Genomic DNA, 24,961 nt, shown 5'->3' on the forward strand with positions numbered 1-24,961 from the left:
TATGGCTCTCCTTCTTAAAATCCTTCACTCATCCTCCATGGCCTTTAGAACAAAACCCAAAGTTCTCAGCAAGGCGTTTAAGGTGCTTCATCATCTAATTCCTCCTCAGCCTCACTTCTTGCAGCACCTCTGTTTGAGCATCAACCTCAGAGGACAGCAAACTAACAGTTTCCCTAAGTGGGATGTGCTATATCACACCTCTAGATCTTGGCACATCATGTTTCTTGTTTATGGCAAGCTTTTTCCTCACTTATCTTCCTGGGAAACTCATTTTCATCTTTTAAAATCCAGTTCAGAGGCTTCTTGTCAAGCCTTCTCTGACCAGTCAATCTATGTATCACTTCCTCCTTTGCGCCATAGTGTCCCCAGCATTCCCCGCCAGACATTTACTATAATTTTGCAAGTTCTTCTTTTCACACCATCAGACTTGTCGGGTCAACTAAGTAACGTGTCTTATTTAGCTGTCCTGGCTCCTGAAGCCCATAGACACTAAACTATTTGATAAATGAGGAAAATGAATCCAGGAAGTATGAATTTAGGAGAAAGTGACTTCCCTTCTAGCTGGTGACCAAGCAAAGGAGACAGAGATTAAGGGGGAAAGAAGGCTTTGAGAGAAATGGAGAATTTCAGATCAAAAGCAGTAGACCAAGTTCAAAAGCTTTGAAGGCGATCCAAAAAGAGGTGGGGGGAGACTAGAAAGCAGATGAGAAGTTTAAGTGTTAAAAAGATCAATTTGAAGCTTGGTGTCCAAGAAAGAGAGGGAAGTTTCCATGAATGAAAGCCCAGGGGAGTGTTTGAGAGGCAAAGGGCTTCTATGAACTCAATGGTAAGGTCTAGAAACTCCAGACAAAGAGAACACAACTTCTTCAGGTTACTGGGAGAGTTAAGAGTTTCTAGCTTGATCTAATTCTGCTTTGAAACAGAAGCAGAATCATGATGAGAAGCAAAAAAAGGAATATGAATAAAAAGACAGGATAAAGAGGTCCAGAGTTGAAACCAGGAGGCTGCCAAGCCACCTTCAGGTAGCTTGAGGCAAAGAGTTTCACCCTAGAATTGCAGGTGGACTTCAGAGGCAGGAGGACTAGTTTCCTAGGGGGGCCTACTATCCTTCATTACTGCCCATGGTCACAATGACAGCCCACAAAGCAAACTCACTCTCACAACTCGAATATGCATTTATTCATGACTCTTCATAGAGTCACGAATAATAGCTTTATAGCTCGCTCAACAAGGGCAAGATACCACATTTGTACTCACTTCTGATTTCCAGACTAGTGACTCTCCCCCATGAAAGCACTGTGAAAACTAGGTTTTAATTCCTGTTAGGAATAAAAGGTTTTCATCCTATGGAATTGGGAAGTGAATACAGCAGAGTATTTAAGATTTAGTATTTTGAACCTTAAGTGCTGGATAGCTACAATAAATAAAGGAATGGGCAAGTAAATGAATGAATATTAATATGAAAATTTCTAGGACTTCACAAATTTCTAGGACTTCACATTTATGTTTAAATGACATAAACAGCATAGTATAGTAAAAGAGCATGGGCATCAAAGAGATAAGGCTTTGAATCTCATCTGGCTACACACTAATGGTAAGGCCTAAATGAAGTCTCTTAAGCAACCTTCACCTGTAAAATGAGCCTCATATTCCTTAACTCAACAGAGTTGTTAAACCTTCTCTCTCTGGATGCCTGCAGAGAGAGGACTCTTTAAGAGCACCTTGACCATGACCCATAGATGGTACATCTCAAATGGGAACCCTCCCTTACCTTTCCTGCCTTTGCCCTTGACTCCCATTCAGAGGCTCTTGAATCTTGATGACCATTCATCACCAAAAGGTTTGATTATAGCCAGAGTATGTAGATCAGTGCCAGCGAGGGGCAGGTAATTCCCATCTGGAAGCTCAGAAAAGAACCTCCTAGGCTCTGCTGCTTCCCTCCACCACCCTCAAATGCTGGTGTCACTGATTCTGTTCTTCCCAACTCACACATCTAGAATCTAGATGACAAAGACTTGTGTGTTATTGTTGTTGTTTTCCTATAGTTTCTCCTTGAATTCTACTGCATTAATTTTTAACCTTGTAATTCTTCAAATCCTTATTCACAGTCTGATTTTCCAGGTAACAAAATGGGACAGAGAGGTGAAATGACTTCAGTGAGCAGTCGCTGAGGCTGGATGACCAGTCACAGGTATTGACCAATCACAATGCTGGCTGCTGACCAACCACCTTTCTTCTCTGCTACCTATTCAGGCTCTACTTGGGAAATGAAATATTTCCTAGCCCTTCCAGGATAAATGAAACTAGCAAAGGAGGCAGGTGCAACACAAAAAGTGTTGGGGGAAGGGTTGTTTAAGTATAGGGTTTTCTTCGTTAGATGATTACTAAGGATAACCTCCTTCTCAGCTCTATTCTCTGTTAATGAGATTAGACACTTGACCAAGCCATGGGACACCATTAATTATTGTTTTTTAAAATCGTGGACTCCCTTAATTATTAACAGAGGTTAGTCAACTCAGTTTCTTCTATGACATACACATAAGCTCATGTTCCAAAGAATAAAGACTATGTTTTCAGAAACATTTACCTCTTTATAGCATGATAGTTAAAGGCATGGATTTTAGAGGGAGTTCTCATTTAAAATCCAAGTCTTACCACTTCCTAACTGCATGACTTGCAGTAGATTACTCCTCTTAGGAGTTTCGGTTTCCTTACTGGTAAAACCAGAATAACTAACTATTTTGTGGAGCTGTTTGAGGGTTAAATAAGATTTTATCCTAAGCATTTAGGATAATACTGATGTAAAGTAAGCACTCAATAAATGTAGTTGTTGCTGCTGCTGTCAATAACAATCTGTTGATTTCTGTAAAGCCATATAACCTAGAGCTGCTGCTGCTGCTGCTAAGTCGCTTCAGTCATGTCTGACTCTGTGCGACCCCATAGACGGCAGCCCAACAGGCTCCCCTGTCCCTGGGATTCTCCAGGCAAGAACACTGGAGTGGGTTGCCATTTCCTTCTCCAATGCATGAAAGTGAAAAGTGAAAGGGAAGTCGCTCAGTCGTGTCCAACCCTCAGCAACCCCATGGACTGCAGCCTTCCAGGCTCCTCCATCCATGGGATTTTCCAGGCAAGAGTACTGGAGTGGGGTGCCATTGCCTTCTTCTAATCTAGAGCTAGGTGAGCACAAAGGTGTGAGTTATAGGGCAGAATGGGCAGAAACTACAAAGGAATAGTATTGCAGACTGGGTAATTCAGTATCAAACAATGACTGGGTGCACAGCACAGTCACATCCATAGCTCCCAGCAGTTGGAAATAGAGCGTACCCCCGAGTGTGTGCACATACATAGACGTGTATACATATTGCAGGGACAGTGAAAATCCTGGGAACCTAAGCTCGGGATACATCTGGATAGCTGGAGAGGCCAGAACTAGGAATTTCAAGGAAATGTCAGTTTATTGAACATTTGAGGACCAGAGTGAAGAGTTAGAAAGCTAAAGAAGCCAATCCCTGCATTAGCTCTAGGAGCTTCCAAACTGTAGGATACACGGCACCCAGGTCCCAAGCCTATCCTGGCCAGCCCTGTTAGATGCCCCATTCCCACCAGAAGGCGAGGCCTAGAACTGCTCTTCTGGCCCTAACCCTGGGTTCTGGGTGAGGGCTGCGATTCCCACACCCACTGAGCCACGTCTTTCCCTCAGTCCTTGCTTATATTAGGCTGTGTTTCCACCTGGCTTGCAATCCACTGGGATCAAAGGCTTGTCCCGAGATCCAGCCCTGCTTGCTTGGGCCCTGATATAAGGTCCTTCTCCTGAGAACTAGGTTTTGTTTCCAATATACTCACACACGACTGATCTATATCTGAAACTGTAAAGTGCTATTCACTCAACTTCAAAAAACACCACTCATGGAATCCTGACTCCTGTGCCAGATCAGGCCCCTCAGAGTCACAGCAAGTCTGGATGAGGACCAAGACTGACAGTCTCCTGTGGACACTGAAGTTTGGCCTGGGAACACCCTCCCTCTGACTCTAGTTCCCAAGAGATCTGCCCTGGGGCTAGGTTAGTGTCCTGAACTTGAGTCCCACCTCTTATAGATTTTTTTTTTCCTATGTCACCACCTGTCAGATGTCAAAAACCTAGTACTTCTTATGCTGGTCTATACAGACTAATAAGAACATCTTTGAATGCCAGGTAAATAAACTGAAATTTTTCAGCCATTTTGTAATGTTCACCTGTGCATTTGATCTAAGAAATCTTATTCTCCCATGTTTCTAACTACCAGTTTGCCTCAGACCCTCAACTTTATGAAACCTCATCTGCATGTTTAACAGATACTTCAAATTAAACAGGATTTCCCTGGCGGCTCAGACAGTAAAGTTTCTGCCTTCAATGCAGGAGACCTGGGTTCAATCCCTGGGTCAGGAAGATCTCCTGGAGAAGAAAATGGCAACCCACTCCAGTATTCTTGCCTGGAGAATCCCATGGACAGAGGAGCTTGGTAGGCTACAGTCCATGGGGTCACAAAGAGTCTGACATGACTGAGCGACTTCACTTTCTTTATTCCAATTAAACATACATCACTTTCTCTTTTCCCACCTCAACTCTTGCTCATAGACTGGTCTTCCTTGTCTCCCTAGCTCTTTTGCCAATGCAGCCCTTGTTCTGTGCCTGCACCTAGAAATTAAAGCTTTGATCATTTCCTCTTTGTCTCTACCCTCTTTCAGTGGTCACTAATTCCAAATCTTTCTCCAATTTGACTCTTCTCTATTCCTACGGTCATTCCTAGTGGGAATAAATCAGGTTTCTATTCCTTCTACCAGGAAGTAATTGTGAAAGAATTACTATGTATTAGAAAATGTGTTAAGTGTCATTCATGTAGTAGCTTAATTCTCTCAAAAAATCCTATAAAGTAGATATTATCATTACATCCATTTTATAGATGAAGAAACTGATTCTCAGAGAATGTATGTATCTTGCCTAACACATGAGGGTTAGCAAGTGACAGATTTGAAGCTAGGCTTTTACTGTTCTTTAGTCATTAAGTTGTGTTTGACACTTTTGCAACGCCATGGACTATAGCCTATGAGGCTCCTCTGGCCATGCAATTTCTCAGACAAGAATACTTGAGTGGGTTGCCATTTCCTTCTCCAGGGAATCTTCCCAACCCAGGGATCAAACCTGGGGCTCCTGCATTGGCAGGTGTATTCTTTACCACTGAGCCACCAGAGAAGCCCAGACCTAGACTGGGCCCAAAACTCTTACTATCACTTTACACAAGTCCTCATTACCTTCCTGGTTCTATAATAGCCTCTTCTGTGGTCTCCCTACTTCCAGCCCGGTGCACTCTCCACATTTTTTATATCTAGAATATTCTTTCAGAAAAGACAGTCTCCTGTTTCAAGGCTCAAAAGATTCCCCACTCCTTCCAGGATAAGGTCCAAATGCCTTGACATGGCATGTAAGATTTTCTCCATTATTTGGCCCCACACATGTTCCAGGCATACTAAGATGTTTTCCATTCTTTTATTATAAACATGTTAGTTGCCCAGCTGGGGAAACATCAGGACATGTAGCTGAGGAGTTTCTGGGAGGCAGACAGGGAGAAGCACTGAGTGTAGGTCATGCACACACATGAGAAGCAGATGCTGGCACAATGGGAAGGCTGGGACTCGGAATCTGGGCGCTGGTGACACCAGAAAGGATTTGTGTTTTGAAGCTCTTATAAAGACGTTAACAGAGGTATGGGAAGAATCCATGTTTCACTCTACAAAATAAAACAAGGATCCCCCCAAACTGGAAGGAGACTGCTTAGAGAAGATGACAAAAGACAGAAAAAGGAGGTAAGTCAAATAAGGGATCATACTATATAGAACACATCTGTAAAAATTAGGATTCCTGACCAAAAGAAGCACCAGATGATATTGAAGATTGAAGATTATAGGTGGTTTTCTCTATTTGCAAAAGGAGTCATCATTCTTGGATCATCAGACCATTCTTCCAGTTTATACTGTGCCCCTGATCTTCAGGAAAACTGCCCTTGACTATCTAGCTCAAATTCATTCAAAAACATGTTTTAAAATACAGTGTTAAGTTCTGGGGAAATAAATTTAAAAGACCATCTTCTGATCTTGAAAAATTCAATATAAACTGAATTTTATATATTGAACCAATATAAATTGGTTTCTAACTCTAAGGTCCCTGAGGGCAAGGACTAGGATTTGGTGGATTTCAGTTCAGCTCAGTTGCTCAGTTGTGTCCAATTCTTTGCGACCCCATGGACTGCAGCACGCCAGGCTTCCCTGTCCATCACTAACTCCCAGTGTTTATTCAAACTCATGTACACCGAGTTGGTGATGCCATCAAACCATCTCATCCTCTGTTGTCCCCTTCTACTCTCACCTTCAATCTTTCCCAGCATCACGATCTTTTCCAATGAGTCAGTTCTTTGCATCAGGTGGCCTAAGTATTGGGAGTTACAGTTTCAGCATCAGTCCTGCCAGTGAATATTCAGGACTGATCTCCCTTAGGATGGACTGGTTAAATCTCCTTGCAGTCCAAGGGACTCTCAAGAGTCTTTTCCAACACCACAGTTCAAAAGCATCAATTCTTCGGTGTTAAGCTTTCTCCAAAGTCCAACTCTCACATCCATACATGACTAGATGGAATACCATAGCTTTGACTAGATGCACTTTTGTTGGCAAAGTAATATCTCTACTTTTTAATATGCTGTCTAGGTTGGTCATAACGTTTTTTCTAAGGAGCAAGCATCTTTTAACTTCATGGCTGCAGTCACCATCTGCAGTGATTTTGGAGCCCAAGAAAATAAAGTCTGTCACTGCTTCCACTGCTTCCCCATCTATTTGCCATGAATTGATGGGACCAGATGCCATGATCCTAATTTTCTGAATGTTGTGTTTTAAGCCAACTTTTTCACTCTCCTCTTTCACTTTCATCAAGAGGCTTTTTAGTTCTTCACTTTCTGCCATAAGGGTGTTGTCATCTGCATATCTGAGGTTATTGATATTTTTCCCAGCAATCTTGAGTCCAGCTTGTGCTTCCTCCAGCCCAACATTTCTCATGATGTGCTCTGCATATAAGTTAAATAAGCAGGGTAACAATATACAGCCTTGATGTACTCCTTTCCCTTTTTGGAACCAGTCTGTTGTTCCATGTCTAGTTCTAACTGTGGCTTCCTGACCTGCACCCAGATTTCTCAAGAGGCAGGTCAGGTGGTCTGGTATTCCCATCTCTTTTAGAATTTTCCACAGTTTATTGTGATCCACACAGTCAAAGGCTTTGGCATAGTCAATAAAGCAGAAGTAGATGATGTTTTTCTGGAACTCTCTTGCTTTTTTGATGATCCAGCAGATGTTGGCAATTTGACCTCTGGTTCCTCTGCCTTTTCTAAATCCAGCTTGGTGGATTTGGTTGACTCTGTATCCTCATTATACAGCAAGGCCATAAAATAGAGCTGAAGCTCACAAAACGTGGAATGAATCAAAGAATGAATGAAGAAATGAATAAGTGAATCCAAAGGGTCTTTCTCAGCAGGTGGTCCTCAGTGCAGAGAATGGATTCTGATCAATAACTAGAAAAGCTGCCTAAAGGCAGAGTGATGAGTGACAGCTCAGCGCATCAGGCCCCATCTCAGCTAATCACCAGGGGTGCCTAGTTACCAGGCCAGGGAGGATCAGCTACAAGTATAGACAGTGCCTCCTCACATATGGCAAAATAAGTTCCTGCCCCAATTCTCATGTGAAAAAAAAGGAGTCTCTACATGAGGAATTGTGTTCTTGGAAGGATAACAAAAGCAGTATCTACAGCAATGCTGTTCTTATTTTAGCACTTTCTTTTTTTTCAAAGCAAGTCCCTTTTCCCCACTAGTTGTAAGCTATTCCTGCCAGCGTTTTTGAGATGCAGATCTATAAGCACAGCCACATTTTAGAGAAGTAAAGATTGCTGCTAAAGATAATGGAAAATTATTATCACCACAGACCGGCATCTTTAGGAATTGTATATCAAGCTCATCCATCCTTTAACTCTTGAAGCCCTCAGAATTGCCCATTCACCAGCATATCTTGGCTTTCAGACCCCTGAGTTTTTCCTTCATTCAATATGACAATACATATCTCCTTTTTCCTGCCGTTAAGTTAGATCTTTAAGAAATTCATCTTTTTGTCCTCACATTTTTAACATACTGTGCCAATTTCCTATGACATTGTCTTAGGAACAACTGATAGGCGGGTTTTCTAAGTGTAAGAGATGGATAATGGGTGCTAAAGCATCTCCACTGGGTTTGGTCCAGTGTGCCCATCCCTGAGTACTGTCAGCATGGAAAACAAAGCATTTGGGGAAATTCTGACCTACAGGCTCAATTTTTAAAGACAAAACACAATGTGAACCTTTTAGCCACCGGAAGTAAAAACTATTCATCTTTTGATATAGCTGGGTCATAAAATAAAAAAGGCTTTACCAAGAATCACAGACATTCCCTTGCCTATTTTCTAAGCCTAGTTCTCCAGTTTGCTTATTGGTCCTATAGGTTAATCAATTTTCTTTCAATAAGTTTCTTTCTGTCCAATTGCTTAAATTGAACAGAATCAGTTTCTCTTGTTTCCTACCACAGTACCTAATGGCTTGATACATTTTCGGGTTAGGGTGACCAGATGTACTATTTTGAGATTAAAAGTATGACAACATTCTTCCATATTTTCTCCCCAAGGGTCCTAAAAAGCATCAGTATCTCCCCATTTCTATGGGCTAAAGTAAACACTGGTGTTACCCTTGCTCAGGTGGGCGTTGCTCATGGCCTACTTATTATTCGCTGCCTATAACTCTGGCCCTTGTGCACACAGAGCTTGCCATTCATTAAGCATATGTCCTGTGTGCCCCACTGAGCCACACTATCCCGTTCTCTGCCACCACTGTGCAAATGAAAGCCAGAAGCACATCTCCTTTCTATTTGATTTGCTCATCTTCCAGAGATCTGAAGCAAGCTCATGGGTAATGTCTAGCTGGCTTACATGCTGTTCCAGTGTGACCAAAGCAGTACTAAAAGAGGTCAGTCTACCCTGCACGGCCCAGGAACTGTGGAAACGGTTCTGATTCAATCAGGTGGGTCAGACTCCTTGGATGGACCAGCCATTTGAGCAGAGAAAGCTCCTGTAAGAAAGCTCTTCTCCACTTTCATCAACTTGTTACCTGTATGTCTAGTTTAGATCTCTTACCCAAGCTCCAAACCCAAATATATAACTTCTTTTTCCATCCGGATGTTACACAATCACCCCAAACTCATCATTCTATAGATGGAGATGCTAACTGTCCACTTCTTTTAGAAACAGAACCTTCCAGGTTTTAATCTGGCCACCAAGACAGCCACATATTATATTTCCTAGCCTCCCTTGTAGCTAATTATGGTCATAGGACTAGATTCAGGACATAGTGAGGAGGGGTGATGTATGCGATTTCCACGTCACCTCCCTAAAAACAAACTACTTGATCCTCTGTTTTCCTTGCTTCTACTAGCTGAAAAATACCTATCACTGGAGCAGTCTTGAGAGCCACATATGGGAACAGTAGACTCAGTCCCACTAGTTCTCTTCTGTTATAGGAGAGAGAAAAAAAAACTATTTTATGTGAGTTTTAAACTATTATTAGGGTCTCTTTGTTATAGCATCTTAGGCTTACTCTAACTAATCTAATGCAAAAAACTGAACCTATATCTCCCTCCCTTACAAGTTCCTCCTCCTATATTAGTTCATGTCCATAAATGGCATCCTAGCAATCCCAAGACAGGAACCTGGAGACATCTTTGATACTCTTGTCTTTCAACTTCCACTTGCAACCAGGCCAGGATTACTTCCTCCATCTCGTCACTGTCTACTCCTCTCATCGTCACTGCACCACCGGAGCTCAGAATCTCGTCATGTCTCCCTTCTCTTTCTGCAAGGGTCTTCTAGCTGGTTTTTGCTGCATGTCTGTCTATATCTAATCTACCCTCCACGTTGAGGTTCAAATAATATTTCTAAAATGCACATCTGGTCATAGCACTCCTTTGCTCTCACACTTTCAAATACTCCCTGTAGGCATTCAGAAGTACAAGACTCATTTTAGATGGAGGCACCCTCTTCCATGGGGCTTTCTGCCTGCAATGCTGGAGACTCTGGTTCAATTTCTGGGTCACGAAGATCCCCTGGAGAAGGGACAGGCTACCCACTCACATTAAAAAAAAAAGTAAAATATTTGTACTTTCCAAAAAACATCATGTCCTCTTTTGATTCCTGGCTTTTGCACATGCTGTCTCCTCTGTAAATTTCCCTTCCCTCAATCCCACTCTTCCTCTAGTAACACCAACTTATCTTTCCTGACTTCCTCAGCTATCACTTCTTATATAAAATTTCTTCTTGCTCTTACTGCAGTCATAGTACCCTAGAGAATCACATAATCTTGTCTAAGAATTTTCTATTTAGTCATCTGTCTTGGTCATTATTAATAACAACAAGCTCTCTCCTGAAGGCTTTTAAAAACTGCTACGTAGTAGGTACTCCGGAGAAGGCAATGGCAACCCACTCCAGTACTCTTGCCTGGAGAACCCCATGGACGGAGGAGCCTGGTGGGCTACAGTCCATGGGGTCGCTAAGAGTCAGACGTGACTGAGCAACTTCACTTTCACTTTTCACTTTCATGCATTGGAGAAGAAAATGGCAACCCACTCCAGTATTCTTGCCTGGAGAATCCCAGGGACAGAGGAGCCTGTTGGGCTGCCGTCTATGGGGTCACATGGAGTCGGACACGACTGAAGTGACTTAGCAGCAGCAGCAGTAGGTACTCAGCACATTCAGTTGAATGATTTAACCCAGTTGATAGATTGTATTATTTGTTCCCCGTTGGTTTTCTCTCTTGACTCTTGCATTGTTCCCTGTAGGCAGAGTACACTTACCACTCCATAGACTATGGCTTGGCCAGGTGACACGTTTGGCTAATGAAATGTGAGCACATGTGCCATAAGACTTGTCCAAGCAGAAGCTTAAAAGGCATTTGTGCCATTTGGCTCTGTGCCCTCTCCCTACCAGCCTTGAGTCCTCCACCAGGAGAACAGCATGCCCACATTGTGGCTGCTCCTTCATCCTGGGTCTTGGAATAAGAAGACATCTGGAAATGAGCCAAGTCCACCAATTCTAGCCAATTCACAGTTGACCTGCAGCTGACTGCATCTCTCATATAATATGAACAACTAAACATTTGGTGTTGTGAGCTATCGAGATTATGAGGTTGATTATTGCTACATCAAAATGCTGACTAATATTCCTATTTTGGGCCCATAAAAAGTATTGAGTGCATACTATGTGCCAAATACTGTGCTAGGAATTGTACATCATTTCATTTTAATGATCACAACAACCCTATAAGGTAAGTTAGCTTTCCCATTTTAAAGCTAAAGAAAACAAGGTAAACTATTAATTTAGTCTTTAAATCCAAGTCAGTTTGAGCCTTATCCCTCTCTCCCAACTGCCTCCTGATGAGCCCAGGGCAAGGGAGGAGTGACGATGCAGGATTCCAGCTGAATGTGAAGGTTCTACTCCTAATTTAGAGCAATACTTCCTGCAGGGCTCCAGCCGCTGGAGGAGAACAGGGAAGCAGCATGTTCTTCTGAGTTCTTCCTTGTTTCTTGGCCCATAAAGAACTCTAGTCATCCAAGATGCCTTCTTTCATTTCCAGCAAGCCAGAAGCTATCTTAAAGACCAAGATTTTAAAGCTACATATGCTACCTCTTGTGTGGCTCCTGGATACACAGTACCGGCCGCTACTCCCAAATGGGCTCTGACATGCCAGCAGTCTCTGCTGTCACAGGGCCACATCTGATGCTCTCCTGTGCCTCACTGGAGCACTCCTCACTCACTCCTTTCCTGTAGATCTTAGGATTTAATTAGAAATACTAAATGCTATTCTTTACCACTTTCCCCTGTAATATTTCCCCGAGTTCTGTGAATTCTGAGCCTCATTACCCAATGCCCTATGACAGATAACCACGTTGTGCTGTTGTTAGTCTCTAAGTCGTGTCTGACTCTGTGACCCCATGGACTGTAGCCCACCAGGCTCCTCTGTCCATGGAATTTCCCAGGCAAGAATACTGGAGTGGGCTGCCATTTCCTCCTCCAGGGGATCTTTCCAACCCAGGGATCAAATGTGTGATCTCCTGCTTGGCAGGTGGATTCTTTATCACTGGGCCATCAGGGAAACCCAGACACCTGGATTTGTTCCCTTAAGTCAGGAGTTCTAGTTTCACCCACCTTAACTAGAAAATGTTTCCCTTGGATTCAGGCATTTGAAACAACCAAGTCATATGGAAGTCAATGACATTATTTCTTATTTTTAATCAATAAGATACAATGGACTTAGACAAGTCATTTACTTCCTCTGAGCCTTATTCTTCTTATGTATAGGTAGATGATAACCAGCCTTATTTAGAAGGATCAAAAGAGATTTTAAAAAGTCATAAAACACATTAAAAAAGTATTGCATGCATGCTCAGTCATGTCTGACTCTCTGCAACCCCATGGGCTGTAGCCTGCCAGGCTCCTCTGTCCATGGAACTTTCCAGGCAAGAAAACTGGAGTGGGTCGCCATTTCCTACTCCAGGGGATCTTCCTGAGCCAGGGTCTGAACCAGTGTCTCTTGCATCTTCTGCACTGGCAGGCAGATTCTTTACCACTCACAAAACTAGAAAAGCATTATAGTATCTAAGCAAGAGCAACAATTAGATTATACCTTTCTTTATAATTCCTAATTGGGGGAAAGTCGGTATAAAAGCTAAAATAATTGGAAGGAGTAAAGAGGTAAGTCTTTTCATACTGTTCATGGGGTTCTCAAGGCAAGAATACTGAAGTGGTTTGCCATTCCCTTCTCCAGTGGACCACATTCTGTCAGAAAGATTGAGGGCAGGAGGCGAAGGGGACGACAGAGGATGAGATGGTTGGATGGCATCATTGACTCAATGGACATGGGTTTAGGTGGACCCCAGGAGTTGGTGATGGACAGGAAGGCCTGGTGTGCTGCGATTCATGGGGTCGCAAAGAGTCAGACACGACTGAGTGACTGAACTGAACTGAACTGAAAGAGGTGAGTGTGTCCTGGAACAAAAAGTTGAGACCAGAAAGGACATTTGAGGGCCATGTTGGCTAGAGCAAGATTCATCCCACCTGGCCCAAAGCACTTGACTCTCTTCAACAGTTCCCCCAATATGACAACATTTAATTGTTTAGAGTTGACCCTATCCTGTCTACCAGGCACTGGGTGCTACTCATTCCTCTGAAAATGCTAACATGTGCTCTCCTTTCCCAGCTGCTGTTTTTCATTCCAATCATTGGTGGTCAGAGAAAGGCTGAAGATAACTGGGGCTCCCTCTGTGGCTCCTCACTGAGGACCTTTTGTTTCTGTTTGTTCAGTTGCTAAGTTGAGTTTGATTCTCTGTAACCCAATGAACTGCAGCACACCAGGCTTCCCTGTCCTTCACAGTCTCCCAGAGTTTGCTCAAATTCATATCCATTGAGTCAGTGATGCTTTCTAATCATCTCGTCCTCTGCTTCCCTCTTCTCCTTTTAAGCCTTAAATCTTTCCCAGCATCAGGGTCTTTCCCAGTGAGTTGGCTCTTTGCCTCAGGAGGCCAATATATTGCAACTTCAGTTTTAGTCCTTCCAAAGAATATTCAGGGTTGATCTCGTTTAGGATGGACTGGTTTGATCTCCGTTCTGTCCATGGGACTCTGAAGAGTCTTCTCCAGCACTACAGTTAGAAAGCATCGATTCTTTGGCACTCAGCCTTCTTTATGGTTCTACTCTTACATCCATACATGACCACTGGAAAAACATAGCCTTGACTAGACGGACCTTTGTCAGCAAAGTGATGTCTCTGCTTTTTAATATGCTATCTAGGTTGGTCATAGTTTTCCTTCCAAGGAGCACGCGTCTTTTAATTTCATGGCTATAATTACCATCAGTAATGGCAACCCACTCCAGTACTCTTGCCTGGAAAATCCCATGGATGGAGGAGCCTGGTAGGCTGCAGTCCATGGGGTTGCTAAGAGTCGGACACGACTGGGTGACTTCACTTTCACTTTTCACTTTCATGCATTGGAGGAAGAAATGGCAACCCACCCCAGTGTTCTTGCCTGGAGAATCCCAGGGACGGTGGGGCCTGGTGGGCTGTTGTCTATGGGGTCACACGGAGTCGGACACGACTGAAGCGACTTAGCATCAGCAGCAGCAGCAGTGATTTTTGGAACTCAAAAAAATAAAATCTGCCACTGCGTCTCCTTTTTCCCCTCCTATTTGCCATGAAGTGTTGGGACTGGATTTCATGTTCTTAGTTTTTTGAATGTTGAGTTTTAAGTCCGCTTTTTTACTCTCCTCTTTCACCCTCAACAAGAGGCTCTTAAGTTTCTCTTTACTTTCTGCCATTAGAGGGGTATCATCTGCATATCCGAGGTTGTTGATATTTTTCTCGGCAATCATTCCAGGTTCCTATGCAGGACGGTTATTTACAGCATCGGATTTTACTTTTTCCTCCAGGCAAATCCAAAACTGAGAGTCGTTTCTGCTTTGGCTGAGCCGCTTCATCCTTTCTGGAGCTATTAGTAATTGCCCTCTTAACCAGTAGCGTACTGGATACCTTCTGACCTGGGGGGCTCATTGTCTGGTGTCATATCTTTTTGTCTTTTTATACTGTTCATGGGATTCTCACAGCAAGAGTACTGGAGTGATTTGCCATTCCCTCTTCCAGTGGATCACGTTTTGTCAGAGCTCTCCACTATGGCCTGTCTGTCTTGGGTGGCCCTGCGTGGCATAGCTCATAGCTTCATTGAGTTATGCAAGTCCCTTTGCCACGACAAGGCTGTGATCCATGAAGGGACACTAAGGGCTCTGTAAGTCTGATTTCCAACTCATCAAAATTAAAGGGAGAAAAGTTCCATAACAAAGGATCTTAGAGCTGAAAGACATGACCTCATTCAAAAGATTATAATAGCAAGACAACATTGTAAAGCAATTATCCTCTAATTAAAGATAAAATAATAAAAAGAAATGGATTTTTAAAAGATTATAATATATGCAATCCCATGTTCACTGCTACTTTATTTACAATAGCCAATAGTCAAGATATGGAAACAAGCTAAGTGTCTGTCATTTAATAAATAGATAAAAAGATGCCATACTATATACTTATACATGTGTGTGTGTATAATTGACATTTATATCTATGGACACACAATGGAATATTATTTAGCCATAAAATAGAATGAAATCTTACCATTTGTGACAACATGGATGGACCTTGAGATAATTATGGTAAGTGAAATAAATCAGAAATACAAATACTGTATGATCTCACTTATATGTGTAATCTCTAAAAACAAAAACAAAAAACCAAGCTCACAGATACAGAGAACAGACTGGTGGTTGCCAGAGGTGCGGGCTGGGTGAAGGGGGTCAAAGGGTACAAACTTCCAGTTTATAAATAAGTCCTGAGTATATAATGCACTGATTTCATTTTCTTGGGCTCCAAAATCACTGCAGATGGTGACTGCAGCTACGAAATTAGAAGACTTGCTCCTTGGAAGAAAAGCCATGACAAACCTAGACAGCATACTAAAAAGCAGAGACATCACTTTGCTGACAAAGTCCATGTAAAAAAGGTTATAGTTTCTCCAGTAGTCATGTACAGATGTGAGAGTAGGACTATGAAGAAGGCTGAGCACCAAATATAGATGCTTTTGAATTGTGGTGCTGGAGAAGACACTTGAGAGTTCCTTGGAAGGCAAGGAGAACAAACCAGTCAATCCGAAAGGAAATCAACCCTGAATATTCACTGGAAGGACTGATGTTGAAGCTGAAGGTTCAATACTTTGACCACCTGATGCAAAGAGCGAATTCACTGGAAAAGACCCTGATGCTGAGGGCAGGAGGAGAAGAGGACAACAGAGAATGAGATGGTTGGATGGCATCACCAAATCAACGGGCATGAGTCTGAGCAAACTCCGAGAGATAGTGAAGGACAGGGATCACGTTTTGCAGTCGTGCTGCAGTCCACAACAATATAATGCACAGGCTGGTGACTAAAGTTAATAATACTATGTTGCATATTTGAAAGTTGCTAACAGAATAAATGCTGAAAGCTATCACAAGAAAAAAAATTATAACTATATATGATGATGGATGTTAACTAGACTTATTGTGGTGATCATTTCATAACATATAAATATGGAAACTTGTACACTTGAAACTAATGTTATATGTCAATTATATCTCAATGAAATAATAAAATTACGTGCCAAGATCCCATGGATATACAGTTAATCTGTGGAGAAGGGACTGGAATCCAGTCCTCAAATCCTAGGTTAGAGTTCTTTCCGCTAACCAAGTCCTGGTACTAACACTGCTGCTGCTGCTGCTGCTGCTAAGTTGCTTCAGTCGTGTCCAACTCTGCGTGACCCCATAGACAGCAGCCCACCAGGCTCCCCCGTCCCTGGGATTCTCCAGGCAAGAACACTGGAGTGGGTTGCCATTTTCTTCTCCAATGCATGAAAGTGAAAAGTGAAAGTGAAGTCGCTTAGTTGTGCCCTACTCTTAGCGACCTCACTGTAGCCTTCCAGGCTCCTCTGTCCATGGGATTTCCCAGGCAAGAGTACTGGAGTGGGGTGCCATTGCCTTCTCCGGGTACTAACACTACTAACACTACAAGCACTAGGTGCTTTCACTAAGACTCTAGTATAGCACTAGCGCAGTATTCCACTAGGACTACTAGAACGAATCCCCATGTCTGTATAAGCCAGACACTCGGCAGAGTTATGAGTCTAAAATCTAAGGAGTGAATGCAACACTGAAACAAGCCCCCTTTCCCAGTCTGGAGAGACTCATCCAGGCTTATGGTAGGAAGTGGAGAGAGTTGTAATAAAGTGCTGAAAGATGCTCCAGTACAAAAAAGGTCTCTTCTGTGGGGAAAAATGGACAGAGGAGAGAAGGGAATTCAAAGAATGGAAAAAGGAGATAATGGAAGTTGAGGTGACAGTTCAGTTCAGTTGCTCAGTCGTGTCCAACTCTATGACCGCGTGGACCGCAGCACGCCAGATGCTGAGGTGTCAGGAATCTTTAAAAGAAACTTCTGCCTCTCTAGGACTAATAACACTTTAATTCTCCATACGCAAGCCCATTCTCACATGGTCACCAGGCATCTACCTGAACGCAAATAAACCAGGTAACAACCCTTCCTGGATACTTCCCTTCCTGCTGTATGTAGCCTGGGTTAGTAGCCACCTTACGGCATCCACAACACTTAATGCCTATCTCCACGGTCGCCTTTGCAAGTGGTACTCTGTAACTGTTCACAGTTCCATCACTGATGTCACCACCACCAGACTGTAAGTTGCTGGGGTGCAGGGCTGTCTTAACCACAGAGCAATGCCTGGATGTGACAGTAACTCAGCAGCTGACTGTGCTTGAACAAACATGCTAACTCAGCCATCACCTCTTCCAGGAGTCTGTTTCCAAGTTGTTTGACTCCCACCCCAGGTTTGAGGTGGGTATGCCCCATCCATGCCCTTACAGCACCTGTGTGGCTCTCATGGCCCTTACTCTAGGACTTTTTACCCCCATATCAAAATTATCTGAAAAATTTGAGTCACTCACTAGACTGGCCACTCTTCGAGGGCAAAGACTATGTCTTTTCTCTCTGTAGTCTCAGCACCTATAAAAATACTTAGAAACCACAGGTATTTGGTACGTGCTTGGAGAATGGATGAATAAATGAATAAATACCACCAAAAAGGTACCAAAAGAAATACTAATAGAAATACCAAAAGAAATAGCATAAGCACTCTTTAGCACAGAGAGACCCAAAAGAGTCTCCAGGAAAATGCACTGCCTGCTCCTAGAGTATGTTCCCAGAGTGTCACCACAGTTCTGGCGTTTCTCAAAGCCTCTGCTGCCAGAAAGGTTGAAACACCATCCGTATTCAGGAACAAAGGCATACTGAACCGTCCTCAAGTCTTATTGCTAGATGGCACCTGTTGCTAAAATAGCAGCTGGTAAGCATTTTATTTTGTGCAATACAACAAGAACAATAACAGCAACAAAACAGTCCATTGCAGGAAGCTCCCTCACACTGACAATGGGAAATCAGGAGGCTAAATATATAGCAGAAAGAAATACAGAATTTTTGCATTGAAAGACGAGGAAGAAGCTGCTAGAGCCTGAGGAAAAAAAACCTGAAGTGTTGATTAGAAATTGCTCAGCCAGCATTAAAACAGAGAAACTGGCGGTGGGGGGCGGGGGGAGGGTGGATGGGAGGAGGGGAGGAGAAAAGGAGAGAAGCGGGAGGAGAGAGAAAGGGAGGGAGAGGGAGAATGAATGTGTTTTTTCCCCCTCTGGCTCTCTGACTCATTTTTAATCTGTCCTTTCCTTTTTCCCTCCCTTTCCACCACCCCCTCAAGAGAAAATTCATTGATTGGGCTGGACTAAAATGTCTTACCTTTCCTCTCCTGGTTGCTCTGTAAACGAAGAGTCTGAATCCATTTCATCCTTGACTGCTCCTCTCTCCTCCCCACCCCACCACCACCCCCCAACTCCCCCGCCCTCCCCAGCCGCCATTGTTAGCTCCTGCACTTTGCTGAGACTGAAAGGCTTGTCCACCGTGGCAAGAAAGGGAAGCAGAAGCTAGGACCAGGGGATGCCAGTGGGTGATCAGTGGGATCTCTGGAGCCACCTGACTTGCAGAGCCTGGAAGTTCTGGCCCTCTGACAGCTGGGATGGCCCTGATAACCTGTTGCCTGTTCCCAGGCAGGAACAATCTCTCCAGGTGCCCATGGGAGAAGGACGGGCCCGGGGTTCAAGAGAACTGGGTTCTGGCACCTGCTCCAACACAAACTTACTGTGTGACTATTGCTTTTCTGGGTCTCTATTTGTATAAATTGAGAGGACTGAATTAGGTTGTTCCTTCCAGGGACCATTGCATTAAAAAGCTGTCAGCCCTCTAGCGTGGGCTATATCTTCCCCTTCTGCCCATGCCCTGCAAGTCCTTAGAGAGCTTTTCTAGGGTACACCCCAGGGTGTCTAGAAGAGCATCTCTGAATCAAGGACTCCTCCGCAGTTGCCTAGCGGACTTTAAGGAGGTGATAGAGGTTCAAGGCCAAAGTTCCCCTCAAATATGATAACTGAGAAGCAGAGGCAAATTAAGGACATTCCGAATCAGTAAGGGTAGAAGTGGAAGGCACTGGGACGCCAGAGGAGTGGGGAGGCATGGATCAGCCAAACCCTGAAATTAGAGATGATTCAGATTTGAATAATGTGGGAGGGATGAACTCAGAGCAGCCAAGAGAAGTGGCTAACTCTGCTAAAGACTCCCCCCAAACCTAAACCTAGCAGGGAGCAAGAGCCAGTGTTAGGGACCCTTCATTAGGGATAGGAAAAAAACTGAGGCAATCTATAACCTTACTCTGAAACTAAGGGAAATAGTGGTTTTCTTTCTTCTTAACTGTGTTATTGACCCTCTTTCAATCACTTCCCTTAGATTTTTAATCTTGGTCCTCTTTTCCTACTGACTTGATTTTTCCCAGTCTTCAATGCCCCCAGAGGGGACACAACTTTATTTTTGGTGCTATTTTACATTTTCTCTCTTGCCCTTCTCTGCCCCCTCTTGTCCTCACCTTTCTGCTCCCTTGTTCCTCTCCTCCATCACCTGGTTTCCAGCTTGCTTAACCCCTCCATCCCCACCCAAGGCAGGGCTGCCCCATGAATCTCTCGGGGCTGCCCACCCTGCCTGGCCACCTTTCAACCTCGCAGATCATCCTGTGGGAACACATGTTTGGAACTACAGCCTTTCCAGATCCCAGGACGGTGAGTAGAAAGTTCACCAAAAGGGAGGAGGAAATATGGAGGTCCAAGCTAGAAGAAGTGACTCTAATGCTAAAGAGAAACCCTACCTTCTGAATATATCTGCAAATTATCTTTATTAGGAGGTGTTCCCACTTGTTTATCGGGGGAGGAAGGCTCCTTTCCTCTATGGAACCACTCCCCAAATGCTACCAAATGAGTGAGCGCAAAGCCCTAAACTCCACAACCAATCAAGCCTCCATCCCAGTCTCCTTCCTCATTCCAGCTCCCCTGCACCCCTGGGAGCCACAGAAGAATGCCCCTGGGGCTCCGGGCTTCTCCAGGGAAGGAATTAAGGAGACACTCGTGTACCTCCAACCTCCAGAAAACTAGTTCTCTTAATTAATCAGTCTCCCCTGAGCTTTCATTTTTCTCCCAACCAGGTTTTTCCCAGGACTCACATAATACAAACTCCGGATAAGACTGAGGAAGAACCGTGGTATGGAAAGGGAAATGCACATTGGCAAGAACAATCTCATATCTCGAATGAGTCAAAACACCTGCATCTCCATCCGGCTCACTTGATTATCGGGCTTCTCTTGGCCTCCCCCACCATTCTAATACATACATATAGATATATATAGATACACACACAGAGCCCCCTCCCCCACTTACCACCAGCCTGCTAAGCAGCTTTAAACACAGTCTGGGGGAACTGGGGATGGGGTGGGGAGGAGGGTGAGAACAGTACCAGTACCGGAATACGTGTCAAGTTATCCGTCTCGGTTGAAAATGCCTCTTACCTGTTAGCCAGAGGACAGCAACCCAAGCCATCACGACCCTGTCCATTTCCCCCAACTTCCCATCCAGATTAAGGAGTGAGGGAAGAAGGAAGCGGCATAGATTGAGGATCTATATAACCTAGCGGCGGAGGCGGCGGCGGAGCCGTGGCGCCGGGCGCGAGCGGGGCTCCGGCGTCCGTGGATGCAGCCGCCCGCCGGCTCGGCAGCGCAGGCGGGCCTCCGGGCCGACAGCGCCGCAGGCTGCACGCGCGTTGCCGCGGGCTCCAGGAGTCCGCCCCGCGCTCGGCGGCGCCTTCCCAGCCTTCTGGCGCACCCGCACGCGCAGGCAGCGCAGCCCGCCGAGCGCCTTCCCGCCGCAGCGCACGCCGCGCGGGGGAGCTCAGCTGCCGGCCCCCAGCCCCGCCGCCCGCCGCCCGCCACCCCGGGCCTGCCAAAGTTTCTCCGTCACGTGCACGCCCCTGCGGCCCGGAGGTCAGGGCCGAGAGACAAAGTACAAGGGGGAGAGGGGTGCGGGGGAGGCGGCTGAGCGGGCTGCGCCGAGCTGGGAGCGATCAGCGCCGGCAGCTCCCAGCGAAGCCAGCGTTCGGGACCAGAGCCAGAAGCGGGGTTGTGGACTCGAGGAGGGAGTCTGGGTACGCACGTGGCTAGGGCCATTCTAACTGGGAGAGAGGGACCTGCGGCGACTTGGCATAACTTGTTGGCAAGGCTGTGGGCTTTCGCTGAACCCCCTTGCCGCCCCCCCCATCCCGATCGCTTATTGACAATGCCAAAAATTAAGGGGCTCCACAGAAGTGGAAAAGGTACGCGAGAATCCGCATCCAAACTTTCTTCTTTTAGAAACGTTATGAGATTAAAACATTATGAGATAAAGGCATGCAGCTCTTTAACAGAAAAAAATGTAAATATAGAATGAAGTGAACAATTATACGGCTCACATTTGTCCAGCATTTAATCACTTTTCCGCCATTTGTCTAAAAAAAGGCGCACTTGTGGCTCAGTAAAGAATCGGCGTGCAATATAGGAGACCCGGTTCGATCCCTGGTTAGGGAAGATACCCTGGAGTAAGAAATGGGTACCCACTCCAGTATTCTTGCCTGGAGAATTCCATGGACAGGGGAGCATGGCAGGCTACAGTCCATGGGGTCGAAAAGAGTCGGCCATGACTGAGCGAACTTCACTTATAGTTTGCAGGGCGTATTTAAATGGATTACTTCAGTTTTAAAAAGGATTTGTCTGTGTGTGTAGGAAAGGATCCTAAATGTATGTTTCGAGACAACCAAGAAATATATACATTAACAAACATGTATCAAGCATCTACTAGGTGCTAAGAGCCAAAGCTACAAAGATGAGGAAGGCAGATTTTCTGCCATTAAGGGGCCTCATCTTGGGTCCAGGAGAGGGAGGAAAATCAGACTATTAAACACAAAAGACATACTGGTGGTAAAACGGAGCAAACATGATGGTGGAGGTATGGAGAAAGTGCCCCTGGAATATGAAGGAAGGAGCAGTTTAGTGGGGCTGGGGAGTGGGGGCAGTGAGCAACACCAGCAAAAATGAATTAATGTCTCAATTGGTATTTACAGGATGGGCAGGATTTGTTATGTTGAGGGATTGGTGGTGGAAAGGGGACAGGGCAGGGGAATACTGGGCAGAGGAAAGAAAGGAGATGAGGCAGAAAGGTGTAAAACTGCTCTGAAAACAGAGTGGTTCTAGGCTTAAGGAGAGTTCCTGGAGAGAGACTACAACCTTAGGAATGAATGTATGTATATGTGAAATGAGGATGAGATGTGAACATCAGAAATGGTGAGGATTTACTCTGGGCTTTCATGGCTTCCTGACATCTCAATTCCCTTCTTATTGTCAAGGATGAAAGCCTTGACAAAAACTCTAGAGCAGTCTCACCAACCAGGAAGCCTCTCACTCAGAGTTTTGTTTTTGTTTTTGTTTTTTTTTAAGCAGGCCTCCCAAGCCCAAGCAGACAAGCCAGACTACAACATGGTGGATCGTCTGAATAAGCTAAGGGCAGGCTGCTTGGAAGCCTATACTAGAATTGCCAAGGAACTGATGGGAGACTAGGAGAACGTACACCCAGGTGTGATGCTGGTTCAACCCGGAGTAGAATTTATCCTGTCTTTCCTTGATCTCTCAGAGCTTTTTGAACCAGGAGCACGTGAGACAAGAAGCAAAGTCCGAGGAGAATCGGTTTTGCCACTGAGGGGACAGCAGCCTCCAGTGTTCACGGTCAACGGTGGCAGATACCAGGCCATCAGACTACTCTGAGGTGAGATCTTGGCTGTGCTTTTGGTTGTAAAGCCTCTCTGAGTTCCAGTTTATTTTCTGCACCTGGCTCTTCAGGCTTCCCAGCAATTCTGTGAGCTACCCAATGGCCCCTTGTACATTCCCTCTTTGCTTGATTTAGCCAGAGATGATTTCTGAAGTTTGCAATTAAGAACCCTGACTAAGATGCTGCGTGAGAGAAATTTGAAGGATTGTTTTCTTTCATATACAAAAATTAAGAAAGAAAATAGAAATAAAGGAGATACCTAACAATTATTGGTTTAGATGCTTATTTGTTCCCGACTCTTGTGACCCCATGGACTGTAGCCTGCCAGGCTCCTCTGTCCATGGGATGTGCATTTCTAGAAATAGTCCTAGATGTTTTACAAGCTTTCTCAATTAATCCAAATAAGGAAACTCAGGTCCAGAGAATTTAACTCCTCTAAGATCAGCTAGCTAATAAATGGCAGTGGTTAGATTTGAACTAAGATTTTTTAAAATTAATTTACTTGTTAAATTGAAGGACATTGCTTTACAGAACTTGGCTGTTTTCCGTCAAAATCAACATGAATCAGCCATAGGTACACATATGTCCTCTACCTCTTGAACCTCCTTCCCGTCTCCCTCCTCATCCCACCCCATAGGTTGTTACAGAGCCCCAGTTTGAGTTCCCTGAGTCATACAGCAAATTCCCATTGGCTGTGTATTTTACATATGGTAATGTGATTTGCCATGTTACTCTCACCCTCTCCTCCACCACACCCTGAGTCCGTAAGTCTGTTCTCTATGTCTGCTTCTCCAAGGCTGCCTTGTAAATAAATTCATTGGTACCATCTTTCTAGATTCTATATATATGCATAAGTATACGATCCTCTTTCTGACTTCAGTTTAGTTCAGTCACTCAGTCATGTCCGACTCTTTGTGACCCCATGACCCACAGCACGCCAGGCCTCCCTGTCCATCACCAACTCCCAGGGTCCACCCAAACCCATGTCCATGGAGTCGATGATGCCATCCAACCGTCTCATCCTCTGTCATCCCCTTCTCCTCCTGCCCTCAATCTTTCCCAGCATCAGAGTCTTTCCAAATGAGTCAGCTCTTCGCATCAGGTGGCCAAAGTATTGGAGTTTCAGCTTCAACATCAGTCTTTCCAATGAACACTCAGGACTAATTTCCTTTAGGATGGACTGGTTGCATCTCCTTGCAGTCCAAGGGACTCTCAAGAGTCTTCTCCAACACCACAGTTCAAAAGCATCAATTCTTCAGTGCTCAGCTTTCTTCAGAGTCCAACTCTCACATCCATACATGAACACTGGAAAATGCATTGCCTTGACTAGACGGACCTTTGTTGACAAAGTAATGTCTCTGCTTTTTAATATGCTGTCTAGGTTAGTCATAACTTTCCTTCCAAGGAGCAAGTGTCTTTTAATTTCATGGCTGCAATCACCATCTGCAGTGATTTTGGAGCCCAGAAAAATAAAGTCAGCCACTGTTTCCACTGTTTCTCCATCTATTTTGCCATGAAGTGATGGGACCGGATGCCATGATCTTAGTTTTCTGAATGTTGAGCTTTAAGCCAACTTTTTCACTCTCCTCTTTCACTTTCATCAAGAGGCTCTGTAGTTCTTCTTCACTTTCTGCCATAAGGGTGGTGTCATCTGCATATCTGAGGTTATTGATATTTCTCCCGGCAATCTTGATTCCAGCTTGTGCTTCTTCCAGCCCAGCGTTTCTCATGATGTACTCTGCATATAAGTTAAATAAACAGGGTGACAATATACAGCCTTGACAAACTCTTTTTCCTATTTGGAACCAGTCTGTTGTTCCATGTCCAGTTCTAACTGTGGCTTCCTGACCTGCATACAGGTTTCTCAAGAGGCAGGTCAGGTGATCTGGTATTCCCATCTCTTTCAGAATTGTCCACAGTTTATTGTGATCGACACAGTTAAAGGCTTTGGCATAGTCAATAAAGCAGAAATAGATGTTTTTCTGGAACTCTCTTGCTTTTTCCATGATCCAGC

At 44.5% G+C, this 24,961-nt stretch overlaps 2 protein-coding genes and 1 long non-coding RNA gene across 8 annotated transcripts in view; 2 read left to right on the top strand and 1 right to left on the bottom strand.

Moving 5' to 3' along the window:
- Positions 1-16,288, top strand: part of LOC138986828 (uncharacterized) — a 124,393-nt gene extending 108,105 nt beyond the window's left edge. Inside the window, exons 5-6 of the long non-coding RNA XR_011463458.1 lie at positions 2,122-2,191; positions 15,571-16,288. This is a non-coding gene — a long non-coding RNA (uncharacterized lncRNA). The remainder of the gene's footprint in view (positions 1-2,121; positions 2,192-15,570) is intronic.
- Positions 1-21,232, bottom strand: part of ILDR2 (immunoglobulin like domain containing receptor 2) — a 72,181-nt gene extending 50,949 nt beyond the window's left edge. For 2 of the 6 annotated variants that reach the window (XR_011463450.1, XM_070366727.1), the window contains exon 1: positions 20,664-21,228. Coding sequence is in view for 5 of the 6 variants with exons in the window: in XM_070366727.1 (XP_070222828.1) it covers positions 20,664-20,709 (46 nt within the window). In the remaining variant the exon portion in view is untranslated. Of the gene's footprint in view, positions 1-20,663 lie in introns of all 6 variants that reach the window. The other 4 variants (XM_070366741.1, XM_070366730.1, XM_070366736.1 and 1 more) reach the window with 3 other exon arrangements.
- Positions 21,233-22,627: 1,395 nt separating this feature from the next.
- Positions 22,628-24,961, top strand: part of MAEL (maelstrom spermatogenic transposon silencer) — a 72,272-nt gene continuing 69,938 nt past the window's right edge. The window contains exon 1 of the mRNA XM_070363204.1: positions 22,628-22,944. The gene's annotated coding sequence lies outside the window, so the exon portion shown is untranslated. The remainder of the gene's footprint in view (positions 22,945-24,961) is intronic.

This window comes from Bos mutus, chromosome 3, assembly GCF_027580195.1.
Source record: "Bos mutus isolate GX-2022 chromosome 3, NWIPB_WYAK_1.1, whole genome shotgun sequence".
Classification (NCBI taxonomy): Eukaryota; Metazoa; Chordata; class Mammalia; order Artiodactyla; family Bovidae; genus Bos; species Bos mutus.